At 40.8% G+C, this 13,747-nt stretch overlaps 1 protein-coding gene across 4 annotated transcripts in view; it reads left to right on the plus strand.

Moving 5' to 3' along the window:
- The window catches only part of Atp8a1 (ATPase phospholipid transporting 8A1), a 219,798-nt gene that overhangs the window by 123,392 nt on the left and 82,659 nt on the right, over positions 1–13,747 (plus strand). For all 4 annotated transcript variants that reach the window (XM_048364487.1, XM_048364486.1, XM_048364485.1 and 1 more), the window contains 2 exons: positions 7,795–7,933; positions 11,068–11,132. In XM_048364487.1, coding sequence (XP_048220444.1) covers positions 7,795–7,933; positions 11,068–11,132 — 204 coding nt within the window. The remainder of the gene's footprint in view (positions 1–7,794; positions 7,934–11,067; positions 11,133–13,747) is intronic.

Genomic DNA, 13,747 nt, shown 5'->3' on the forward strand with positions numbered 1-13,747 from the left:
AACATTTTTACTCAAGGCTGGCACTCTATCACTTGAGCCACAGCTTCACTTTGGGTTTTTGGTATTAATTGGAGATAAGTATATCACAGACTTTCATGCCCAAACTGGCTTTGAATCTTGATCCTCAAATCCTAGCCTCCTGAGAACCTAGGATTAGTCATAAGCCACCAGTGCTTGGCTTAGCTTAGCAATTTTTTGTAGATTTTTGTTACTGAATTGTCCCCGTGAACATTAAAAAAATCTTATCATGTTCTCACAAAGAGTACTTAACATTCACATCCTGATCATGAGACCAGAATTATATCACTGCAAAACCAAGAAGTAACAAAAAAAACTGAAATGGTCATTGTCAAAATGTTGAAATCCAGCAGCTGTGATGATTCTGGCATTGTCCATGCTGATAGTCTTCCTTTTTTGGACTTCTTAATAATTATTTATCAGGTTATGATAGATTTCAAGTCTGCTTCTACAAGTGATCATAAATGATCTTTTAAAAAAATGATCATAATGATCTTTAAAAAAAAAAAAGAAAGGGAAATTGCCTTCCTGCTTTATATATTATGTACTAAGACATCAGGCAACAAGGATATCAAAAACTTGCCTACTCAGTTTGATATGCATTGAAAAGAAAATGGTCTAAATTTTAGCAATGTGGTACAATACTTGGACACTGGATTTTGTTTTATCATTAGCTTACCTAGTAAACATACAAAATATTCAATGTTAATGCTATGGAGATATAAAAGAGTACATGGTCCCCTAATTCTAAACACAGCTCAATTGTTCATCTTAATGCAGTTTGAGTCACAATTATCTAAAAGACTTATAACCACAAGTGCTTGAAATTACATAGTTTTCAGATTTGCAAGTATTTTATGAATATAAGGTGATACCTTGGGTAAGGGACCCAAATTTCTTTTTTTTTCTTCCATACCTTATTTACAAAAATCTAAAAGCACTTTTATATTATAAATATCCATATTTTTATCACACTTATGTTTTCACTGCCACCAAGCATGAGGTCACATTTGGAAATTTTCATTGTGGCATCATGTTGGAACTCAAAATGTTTCAGATTTTGAGAGATTTTTGTATTTCAGATTTTTCAGCTTGAGATTCTCAATTGATAAGACAAGGCAATGTAAGGAATTCTGTCTGAGCACAGCAGAAAGGACAACTCATATTAAGAAGTAAAGGAAAGGGCTGGGAATATAGCCTAGTGGCAAGAGTGCTTGCCTCCTACACATGAAGCTCTCGGTTCGATGCACCAGCACCACATATATGGAAAACGGCCAGAAGGGGCACTGTGGCTCAGGTGGCAGAGTGCTGGCCTTGAGCGGGAAGAGGCCAGGGACAGTGCTCAGGCCTGGAGTCCAAGGCCCAGGACTGGCCAAAAAAAAAAAAAAAAAAAAGAAATAAAGGAAAGCAAAGGGAGGGATAACGTTGTCCAAAACATAAATGTACTCATTACCTGACTTATGAAATGGTAAACCCTTCTTAACATTACCTTACATTAAATAATAACAGTAAAATTACATTTTTACAAAAAAAGAAGTGAAGAAAAGCTATATTAAAAAAAAAAAAAACAGGCTGGAAATACAGCCTAGTGGCAGAGTACTTGCCTCATATACATGAAGCCCTGGGTTCAATTCCTTAGCACCACATACATGGAAGAAGCCAGAAGTGGCACTGTGGCTCAAGTGGTAGAGTCCTATCCTTGAGCTTTTAGAAAGAAGCCAGGGACAGTGCTCAGGCCCTGAATTCAAGCCTCAGGACTGGCAAAAAAAAAAAAAAAAGCCAACACCAGTGGCTCATACCTATAATCCTAGCTATTCTGGAGGCTGAGTCTTAAGAATCATGGGTTGAAGACAGCATGGGCAGCGAAGTCTGTAAGACTCTTATTTCCAGTGAATCACAGACAGAAAAAAAAAAAAAAAAGCTGGAAATGAAGCTGTAGCTCAAGTGGTAGTGTGCTGGCCTTGAACAAAAAGAAGCTGATTCAGCTTTCACGAGGCAAGATAGTAGGACATGGAGCTCTATCTATTGACATGCATGCTGAGTTTTCATAGAAGCCCTTTGCAGATGCATGCCTATCTGCATATCCTTGTTGCCGAGAATTTTGGCTGGCTAACACTCATCCTGGTCCCCTTCTCCCTTGACAGCTCTACTGGGGAGGCTGGAAAAGTTAAATACTAGTAGTAAGAGGTAGGCCTGTAACACAGTCTGGGAAATTGACTTCATTTAGATATATGTGGCTTGAGGGTTTTAAGAAATTTTCTGTTTTTCAAATCAGAATCAGATACACTTGATACTTTTTGATTTTTGTTGTTGTTTTTGGTGGTACTGAGGTTTGAACTCAGGGCCTCATGCTTGCTAGGCAGGTACTCTATCACTTTGACTATACCTCTGGCCCCTTTTTTGTGTTGGTAATTTTTTAGATAAGCTATTACTTTGAGCCCAGCTTGGGCTGTGGTCTTCCTATTTGTCTCCCTGAAAGGATGACAGATATGGGTCATTTAGCTCAGACATGAATGAAGTTGGATGAAGTTGGAAACATTTTTATGTCTGTACTGGCCTTGAACCAGAGTCCCCCAGTCTCTTCCCCCAAGTAGCTAAAATTACAGGCTTGAGCCACCACATCTGGCCTTCCCTCTTTATTTTTGTCTTCCACATAGCTGTTATAATTGTGTTTGTACAGTCACTCAGAACCAGTCAGAGATACTAAGAGAATAAATATGGATACACTTAAGCTCTAATCTTATAATATCCAGCACTGTGTCTGTCAGTTCTACTTAGGTGAAGAAAAAAAAAAAAAACCTTCACTTAAGCCATTGTTAGTCAGTGTTTTCTATTACTTGCATCCAGAAGCATTCTTAACTGGTATAGTCCTAAATCCTCCACATGTAGATGAACTATAGTATTGCCATTTTTCTAATGGTAGGTGCTCACATCATGGCTTCATGTTACATCTTGATAATTTTTGTAGTATTTCAAACTTTGAGCCAAAATTACATTTGTGATCTGTGGTCAGTGATGTTCTTTATTATAATGGTTTGGGGCTATGATGACCATACCCTTATAAAGCAATGAATTTAATAATTGTGTGTGTTCAGATTGCCTCACAACCTAGATATTTTCCCATCTCTCTTCTCCCTTTAATCTGTGTTCCTATTCTCTTGGATACAACAATATTGCAATTAGACCCTAGTATGACCTCTGTGTATTTAAGTGAAAGGTAAAGTTGTATGTCTCTAATTTAAAATCTAAAGCTAGAGATGATTCTTTAGTGAGGTTAAAGCCAAGTCTCTTGCACCACATGGCCAAGTTGTGAATGCAGAGGAAAAGTTACCTAAGGAAGTTAGAAGTGCTGATCCAGTGAACACATGAATGCTAAGAAAGCAAAACAGTCCTATTGTTGATATGGAAAAGTCTTAGTGGTCTGGATAGAAGATCAGACCAGACATAACATTCCCTCAAGCCAAAGACTAATTCAGAGCAAGGCCTGAACACTCTTCAGTGCTGTGAAGACTGAAAGGGGCCAGAGAGATCTGTGGAAGAAAAGTCCAAACTGACTTAGGTTGTTTATTGCTTGTGGGGCGTAAGGAAAGAGGGCATCTCCATCACATGGAAGTGCATGGGAGGCAGCAGGTGCAGATGTAGCCCCCTACAGCAGGTGGTCAGTAGGGTGTGGGGAGATCACTGGTGAATATGGTTATGTTAGCAATAGATACTCCTGGAGACCAAAGAAAATGCCCTCTAGAACTCTCACAGCTAGGGAGGAGAAGTCAATGTCTGATTTCAGACTGAGTCTTCATAGGGGTGACATTAAGTAAGCCAGTGCTCATTTGCCATTCTGAAACTCCTAGAGTCCTTAAGTATTACATGAAATCTACTCTGTCCTGCCCATGCTCTGTGTGATATATCTATTTGCAATGTGGTGTACTGAATATTTGAAGCATATTACTGAGACCTAAAGCCCAGAAGGGGGAAAAGAAAGCTTTCTTTTGAAATATTATTGTTCACCTATAGTGTACCTGGTCACTCAAAAGTTCTGACAGATAAGAACAAGAATTATGTTTTCATGCCTGCTAGCATAATATCCATTCTGCAGCCCATGGAATAACGCATGAGTTCTACCTCCAGGTGATGTTATTTAATAAGTACATTTCTTGAGGCTCTAGATGTTATAGGCAGTATGATTCTCTCATGAGTCTGGGCAAGACAATTGAAAATATTTTGGAAAGGATCCACCATTGTAGATGGCATTAACATGTGTGATTCATAGTAGATAAAAATATTAACAGGAGCTTAAAAGAAGTTGATTCCACCTCTCATAGATGACTTTGAGTAAGAAGTAAAGCTAACACAATGGACATATCAAAAGAACCAGAATCAAGGCTGGGGATATAGCCTAGTGGCAAGAGTGCCTGCCTCGGATACACGAGGCCCTAGGTTCGATTCCCCAGCACCACATATACAGAAAACGGCCAGAAGCGGCGCTGTGGCTCAAGTGGCAGAGTGCTAGCCTTGAGCGGGAAGAAGCCAGGGACAGTGCTCAGGCCCTGAGTCCAAGGCCCAGGACTGGCCAAAAAAAAAAAAAAAAAAAAAGAACCAGAATCAGACATCACCTTCACAATTAAATTAAATTAAAATTTTTTTAAATGCAATCAGTGCTGGAGCCTGAAGAGTGTGAGAACTACTACAATCTCTTGATAAATCTTCAATGGATGGGGAGTTGTTTCTTATTTTTTTATGTTTTAGCAAGAATTTATTTTAGTACTACAGCATTAAAGTGGGGAGAAGCAGAAAAAGAGAAAAACATTTCCTGGTCTCCACACAAGAAATAGGAGTTAAAGACTCCAGGAGCACTTTCTTTTTTTTCTTTTTTTTTTTTTTTGGCCAGTCCTGGGCCTTGGACTCAGGGCCTGAGCACTGTCCCTGGCTTCTTCCCGCTCAAGGCTAGCACTCTGCCACTTGAGCCACAGCGCCGCTTCTGGCCGTTTTCTGTATATGTGGTGCTGGGGAATCGAACCTAGGGCCTCGTGTATCCGAGGCAGGTACTCTTGCCACTAGGCTATATCCCCAGCCCTGGGAGCACTTTCTTAAGGGTGAGCAAAGAAAGTGGTTTCTTGAAATACAATCTATTCCTGATAAAGAGGCTCTAAACATTGTTGAAATGTTTAAAGGCCTTAGAATATGACAGAAGCTTAGTTCATAAGGCAGTGGTTTTTGCTTTGTTTTGTTTTGTTGCCAGTCCTGGGGCTTGAATTCAGGCTCTGGGCCCTGAGCTGCTTTTGCTCTAGACTAGCGCTCTACCACTTGAGCCACAGCACCACTTCTAGGCTTTTCTCAGTACTTTATTGGACAAGAGAGTCTCAAAGGCTTTCCTGCCTGTGCTAGCTTCAAACCATGATGCTCAGAGCTCAGTCTTCTGAGTAGCTAGGATTACAGGTATGAGCCACCGACACCCTGCTTGCAATGGTACATTTTGAAAGGATTTTCTCCAGCAGGGTATAGTGTCTCAAGCCTGTCATCCTAGCTTCAGAAGTAGAGATTCCAGCTCAAGACCAGCTTAGGCAAAAAGAAGTTCCTGTTATTCCATCTCAACCAATGGCTGGGCACAGTGGCACATGCCTATTTTTCAGCTAGGGGGAAGTATAATGATGGGGTGCGGTGGTACATGACTGTCATCCCAGTGACAGAGGGAAGCACAAGCAGGAGGATTACAGTCCTGGCAAGTCTTGGCATGGAATGAGGCCTTATCTTGAAAATAAGCAAGCAAAAAAAAAAAGTGATTAGAGGTATAGCTCAAGTGGGAGAGTACCTGCTTCATAAGCATGAGTGCATGAGTTCAATCCACAATACCAAGAAGGAATGATCAACTCCAGTTTTAAAAGAATGAAATACTATCAAACTGCACCATCTTTTGCAGAGAAAATGTTTCATGAAAAGAAGAATCAATCCCTGTGGCAAATTTCATTGTTGCTGGGTGCTAGAAAACCAGCACAGTCATTCACATCAAAGTAAGACCCTTCACTAGCAGAAACATTGTAACTTGCTAAAGACTCAGATAACTATTAATTAGCATTTCTTAGCATTAGCTTAATTTTTTGATTGCACTCAGCACCTGTTGCTTGCTGGGCAAATGCTTGAGCCACACTTGTAGTCCTATTACATTGAAGGTTTCATGCTTTCTCCTAGGCCAGCCATCCCCTCTCTACCTCCCAAGTGGCTGGGATTATAGGTACCACCACACCAGCTTGTTTTTGAGATAAGTTCATGCTTGCTTTTGTCCTAACGGGTCCCAAAACATGATCATACATTTTCCACACCCTGAATAGCTAAGATTACAAGTATATGCTTCTGTTCCTGGCCTCACAAATTACTTTTTTACTTATGTTGGTTTTTCAGGTATGATGTTATTACATACTATACATTATAGTATAGCACAAACAATATATATGTTATATATATGCATACCATAACACATTATAATACTACTTACTAGCATTATATATTATTATACATACTGTATGTATATTATATAGAGTATATTATGACCATATATAATACACTATAGTGTAAACACCAGTTTTTTGTTTGTTTGTTTGCCAGTCCTGGGGCGTGGCTTCAGGGCTTGAGCACTGTCCTTGGCTTCTTTTTGCTCAAGACTAGCACTCTACCTCTTGAGCCACAGCGCCACTTCTGGATTTTTCTATATATGTGGTGCTGAGGAATCGAACCCTGGGCTTCATTTATATGAGACAAGCACTTTACCACTAGGCCATATTCCCAGCCCTAAATACCAGTTTTTTATCTGCTGGGAAACCAAAAAATTGATGTGATGTCTTTTATTGTGCTGTTCACTTTATTTTTATTTCTAGAAGTATCTCTAAAGTGTCTCTGAAGTATTGGTTGTATTTGGTCTTAAATGAAAGTTCCTATTTAATAAATGAGGGATTTGTGATAGTCTGGCTTTCTAACATGCAGTTGTTCAGCAATGTGAAAATCTGCATTTTGGGGGGTGAGGGGTGCCAGTCCTGGGACTTGAACTCTGTCTCTAAGATTTTTGTTTTGTTTTGTTTTGTTTTGTTTTTCTGAAAACTATTGCTCAACCACTCGAGCCACAGCACCACTTCTGGCTTTTTGATAGTTAATTGGAGATAAGAGTCTCATGGGCCTTCCTGTCTCAGATCTCAGCCTCCTGACTAGCTAGGATTGCAGGCTTGAGCCACCAGCACCCACCTTTTTTTTTTTTTTTTACTTAAAGAGATTAATACTAACACTTTGGTTATTTCTGTTGTCCTCATATTTCTAATTGTATCCTGACACATTTCCTGACATTGTGTATCAAAGTAATAGTTAATATTTGCATATTATCTTTATACTTCTTCAACAAGGTAGTAAAATTGCTTCTTCATTATGTTAATCCTCCACTGTTTTGTTTTCCTTAGTAGCTGTCTGCTCCTTTTCAACTGACTTTTTATTTCCATCTGTGTGTGTGTGTGTGTGTGTGTGTGTGTGTGTGTGTGTTTGGGGAGGTAATAATTTCTTTACCTTAGAGAGATGTAAGGTAAGCCAACTTCTGGGAGTCTCACTCTCATGCCAGAATTACTGGATGAAAACCAAGGGTCTTGAAGAGCAAAAACTCAGTGGGATAGGTAGTTGGAATTTATACCAAAATCCATGAATTATTATTATGTCTGTAATCTTGAACCAAATACATACTTTGGTTTTTGTTCTTACAGAATCTGACTGGTTTTCTTAACATTTTTTCCCATTCATTTCCTCCAGAATCTTCAGCTACTTGGAGCTACAGCCATTGAGGATAAATTACAAGATCAAGTGCCTGAAACAATAGAAACACTAATGAAAGCAGACATCAAAATCTGGATCCTTACAGGGGACAAGCAAGAAACTGCCATTAATATAGGTGATTCACCTGATTCAAGTTTTAGGTCTTACCAAGATTTTAGTGAGTGGGGCTGGGGATATGGCCTAGTGGCAAGAGTGCTTGCCTCCTATACATGAGGCCCTAGGTTCGATTCCCCAGCACCACATATACAGAAAATAGCCAGAAGTGGCGCTATGGCTCAAATGGCAGAGTACTAGCCTTGAGCAAAAAGAGGCCAGGGACAGTGCTCAGGCCCTGAGGGCCCAGGACTGGCCAAAAAAAAAAAAAAGATTTTAGTGAGATGCATTTGAGACATTTTGAGTTTGGAAAGATTTGTTATCAAGATTCCAGATCTGTAATGTCATTAGGTTTATCCATGTCATTGTGGCTCTGATGCCTGTTTAAAATGGAAGCACTTCCATTTGCATCGGAGCTATCTCTTGCAATAGCAGAGACATTCTCTCACCTTTGCATTCCCACCTAGCCACCTCCCACCCATGGTGACTAGAGCTCCCGCAATGCTTCTGCACTATCACTGCTGTGTAACTAACACTTTTTTTGAGTTAAGAAGTAAGAAGGTTGTCAGTTTGCATTCTTCCTACTCCCTCACCTCCCAGGTTTTTCAAAGGACTTCAGGCGATTCAGCTTAAGCAGCTATAACAGATTATCATAGACTGGGTGGCTTTTAAAAATAGAAATTTATCTCTCACAGCTTGGGAGACGAAATCCAAGGCCAACATTCCTGCAGTGAGGCTTCCTGACCTCGCTTACAGCAATTATTTTCTCATTATGTCTTCACCTGGCCTTTGCTCTAGCACTTCCACCCAAGCTCTCCGTTTGTTGTTTTTTTCTTTATTTTTGCCAGTCCTGGGGCTTGAACTCAGGACCTGAGCAATGTCCCTGAGCTTCTTTTGCTAATGCCTAGTGCTCTACCACTTTAGCCACAGCACCAATTCTGTTTTTTTCTGTTTCTGTGGTGCTGAGGAATCCATCCCAGGGCTTCATGCATGCTAGGCAAGCACTCTACCACTAAGACACATTCCCAGCCACCCAGCTTTCTTTTATAAGGATGTTAGTCCTATTACTTCAGAACCCTGCCTTAAGCCCTTTGCAAATCTGAACAAAAATACCTAGCTCTAGTTCTAGTTCTCTAGAAAATACAGTCAAAGCTTCAGCAGATTCAGTGTCTGGTTCGTGCGTATCACTATGTCCTCATGTGGTAGAAGGGGCAGGAGGTCTCTTTGCTGTCCTTCTGAAGGATGCTGGCCTCCTTCAAGATTGGCTCAGCCTTCATGACCCAATAACCTCCCAAAGGCCCCACCTCTCATTACTATCATATTGGTAATTATATCCCAGCATATGAATTTGGTAGAAACATAACTATTAGACAATAGGAGGTCTCACCCTTATGACCCCATATAGCCCTTATTACCTCCTCATGGGCCCTGTATCCAAATATAGTCTCATTGGAGTTCTGGTTTCAACATGTGAATTGGAGGCTGGGAGACACAATTCAGTCCATAACAGAGGTCTTACTAAGAAGAAAATTAGTAGTTAGTTTTGCAAGCCTATGGTACCAATCGTGTACGAAAAGAAGTCTCTTTTTTTTTTTTTTTGCCAAATTCACTAGCACTCAGTGGCCTAAACACTGTAAACCCTTATACAGAATAATTTCTTGATAGTAATCACATGTATTATACTCAAAACTTCAACTTTGAAGAAACTATTTCAAGGGTGTCTATAACACAAGACCGCAGGGAAGAGAGAGACAGAGACAGAGAATTCCAAACCATGCAATTTTTATTTAATATGAGACCAGTTGGTAGGGTTCCCTATTTTTCTCCAACCACATTCCTCTGTAGCAAGCTGGCATTACAGGCAGAGATGGATTTAGGAAAGAGAAGGTTTGCGGTATAGTCGGTTCAGCAGAGCAGAAGAAGGCAGGCAGGGAGAGAATGCTGCAGTGTCTGTGGCAGGGAGCTGGGGTGGGGAATCCTGGATGCAAGGGCATCATCCCCTCCTCCACTGTGATCTGGAAAGCCACTGCTTTCTTTAGCTCTCTGTGTTGGTCATCAGGAAGGATGTCCATATGCATTTGGTACCTTTCATTCACTGAGAATCCTTACCAAACTGTCTTCCATAGTGTTTTAAACACAGCTCCCTTCCACCTCCCAGCCCCCCCCCCCAAAAAAAGACTTCCCAGATCTTAGCTCCCCTGTAGCAATAAAGAGAATTTCAGGGTTTTGTTTAAGGGTTTTGTTTTTTGTTTGTTTTGTCAGTCATGAGGCTTGAACTCTGGGCCTGGGAACTGTTCTTGCGCTCTTCAGCTCAAGGCTAGCACTCTACCACTTGAGCCACAGCACCACTTCCAGTTTTCTGGTGGTTAATTGGAGATAAGTCTCATGGACTTTCCTGCCCAAGCTGGCTTTGAACCTCCATCCTCAGATCCCAGCCTCCTGAGTAGCTAGGATTACAGGCATGAACCCCACCGCTGGCTTTGTTTTATTTTTTGTCTGTGTGTGTGTGTGTGTGTGTGTGTGTGTGTGTGTGTGTGTGTGTGTGTGTGTGTGTGTTGGTAATAAGGCTTGAACTCAGTTTGAATGCTGTCCCTGAGTTTCTGTTTTTTGCTCAAGACTAATGCTCTACCACATGAGCTACAGCTCCACTTCTGGCCTTTGGTGGTTAATTGGAGATAAGAGTCTCATGGACTTTGCTGCCTGGGATGGTTTTGAACTACAACCTTCAGATCTCAGCATTCTAAGTAGCTAAGACTGCAGGTGTGAGCCACCTGTGCCGGGAAAGGATTTCAGTTTTAACTTCGTGTAAAACTAGGGGGAAAATACTCTTTAAATGTTTTTTTTTTTTTTTTTTTTTTTTTTTTTTTTTTTTTTTTGGCCAGTCCTGGGCCTTGGACTCAGGGCCTGAGCACTGTCCCTGGCTTCTTCCCGCTCAAGGCTAGCACTCTGCCACTTGAGCCACAGCGCCACTTCTGGCCGTTTTCTGTATATGTGGTGCTGGGGAATCGAACCTAGGGCCTCGTGTATCCGAGGCAGGCACTCTTGCCACTAGGCTATATCCCCAGCCCTCTTTAAATGTTTTGATAGTAATATTACCTTAATATCTCACTTCCCCAGAAAAATTAATTGTATCTTCAATTTCCTCTATTCACTCAGGACACTCCTGCAAACTGCTGAAGAAGAACATGGGAATGATCGTCATCAATGAAGGCTCCCTTGATGTAAGTAACATTGTTTCTCAAAAACATCTGTGCCAACTTAACTACCTTGTATTATTTTTATTTTATATTCACGTACATATGAGAATACATGGTTTTCCTGTCACACCATTTTGGCACATTGATGTAACTTGATACAAACTTTGTGTCTGTGAAGGCTAAAAGAAATGGCCAAAGATTTCCTTAATATTACAAGATGGAAAAGCTCCTTTAGAAATCCCTCTGTGAAACAACTCCCCCCACCTCCACCAAACCCCCTGTTGGACCAACACCCCCCCCATTAGATAGTTGCTGACTGACTGGGCTTTTTCCTATCTGGATATTCTGTTTTGTATATTAAGAATTTTATATCTGCTTTATATGTACCACTTCTTTAAAAAAAAATGGAAACATCAACGCCAGTGATTGATTCCTATAATCTTAGCTACTTTGGTAGCTGAGATCCAGGCAGGAGAAGTCTGCTAGGTTCCCTCTCCAAAAGGAGCCAGCGTAAAGAAGGAATGGAAACATGGCTCAAGTAAAAGAGAGCCAACTGAGCAAGCAAACAGCAAACATAAGGTTCCCTCCTCTTAAAAAAAAATGTTGTTGCATAGTGCAGAATAACTCTTCTTAACTGGGCACTGTGGCTCAAGCATGTAATTCTATCTACTTGGGAGGTAGAGATCAGGGGATCATAATTCAAGGCCAGCCCAAGTAGAAATGTTTTTCAGACTTCATCCCAGTCAATGTCTGGGCATGGCAACATGCACCTAATACCATCTATCCTACCCTATGGCGAAAGCAAATGGCCGGATTCAGTGGCATACAGCTATCACTCCTTTGACAAAGGAAGTATAAGTAGGACTGCAGTTCAGGCTGACCCAAGAACAAAAGTGAGATCCTTACTTAAAAGTAACCAATGCAGAAAGGGACTGAGCTAGGCACCAGTGGCTCATACCTGTAATCCTAGCTACTCAGGAGGCTGAGAGCTGGAAGACAGTTTGAGTCCAGCCCAGGCAGAAAAGTTTGCTTGACTCCATCTTCAAAACAACTAGCAAAAATCAAGACTGGAGGCATGGCTTACATGGCATAGCACCAGCCAAACTATCAAGCTAAGCAAGCATGAGGCCCTGACTTTAAATCCAGTACTTCAAAAAAAAGGGGAAAGGGGGAGATTGGCACAGTGTCTCAGGTACTAGTATTATTACTTTAATATCTCACATAGCAAGTATGAGGCCCTGAGATCAAAGTTCAATGCCGCACAAGAAAAAAAAATCAGAGAAGAAATATCTATTGTTTTGTTTTTTATTTTTTCAATGTTCTAACTTCTGGAGAAAAAATATGAATTCTTAGTATTACTTTTTCATTGCCATTTCACTTGCTGTCATATTTGGAAAAAGGATGAAGACTTACTAGGAATACAGGTATAAAACAGAAGTTAGCAATAGAATGCATAGGTCAGATGACCTCCTAATACTCTGAAGTCAAGGTGGCTGTTTGTGATGGAAGGTAGAAGACAGAACAGGAGAGGTAATGGTTATACAAGTGCTTGAAACAGCCGTTGTGACACAGAGTGGAGCGAGCCTGATAATTAGGGCTGTGGGTGACGAGCCAAGAAGCCAGCTGAACAGAAGGGGTAGGCAAGAAGAACATGTTTAGATATGGATTGGAAATCATGTGTAATAATTGTTTGACTTCAGATTTTTTTTCATTATAATGGTGATCTCTTACCTCATCCTCAAAACAGTCTTCTGATACTTCCCCCCTGCCTTTTCTTGGAAATCATTGAGCAACTTGTAACTTAAAGTATGGTAGATGATTTTGCAATTGTCAACATTGTTTATGCCTTTAATTATTGAACAAGTACTTTTGTGAATCAAAACTGTAATGCTAAAAACTCAAGCTGGAAACAGAAAATTCCACCAGTCATGGAGACATACTTCTTGTTTACTCAACAGGCTCTGCGCCAGGCACTGAGAGCAAAATACTAAATGGCATTGTAGCATTCAGTTGCCTCCATTCTCCACCCTCACATGCATGAATCTCCAGCTATTACAGCTAAAATTATGACTAAGACCGCCCAGGCAGAAAAGTTTTCTGAAAGTTTACATATCATAAGTAAAGTGGGGGCTAGGGATATGGCCTAGTGGCAAGAGTGCTTGCCTCCTATACATGAGGCCCTGGGTTCAATTCCCCAGCACCACATATACAGAAAATGGCCAGAGGGGGCGCTGTGGCTCAAGTGGCAGAGTGCTAGCCTTGAGCAAGAAGAAGCCAGGGACAGTGCTCAGGCCCTGAGTCCAAGCCCCAGGACTGGCCAAAAAAAAAAAAAAAAAAAAAGTAAAGTGATAATGTCTACAAATAACAGTACAAAACTGATATATAAACAAAGCAGATTATGCATTCTGGGACAACTGTGAGGTTTAAGGAATATGTTGAAGAAAGTAAGATCAAGGTACATAGAAGTGAAAAACTAAGTGAGGGAGAATCATGGGAACGTCTCACAAGTCAATCCAAGGCATAGATGTGTTTAAATAAATATAAGCACCTACTGTAAATTTTAAGGTTACCGAGAGGGAAAGTTACGTATGGTAGAAAGTGGATCGCCCACCTTTGTACCTGGGCCGCTGATTTGCCGC

The sequence above is a fragment of the Perognathus longimembris genome, chromosome 16 (genome assembly GCF_023159225.1).
Source record: "Perognathus longimembris pacificus isolate PPM17 chromosome 16, ASM2315922v1, whole genome shotgun sequence".
NCBI classification, from domain to species: Eukaryota; Metazoa; Chordata; class Mammalia; order Rodentia; family Heteromyidae; genus Perognathus; species Perognathus longimembris.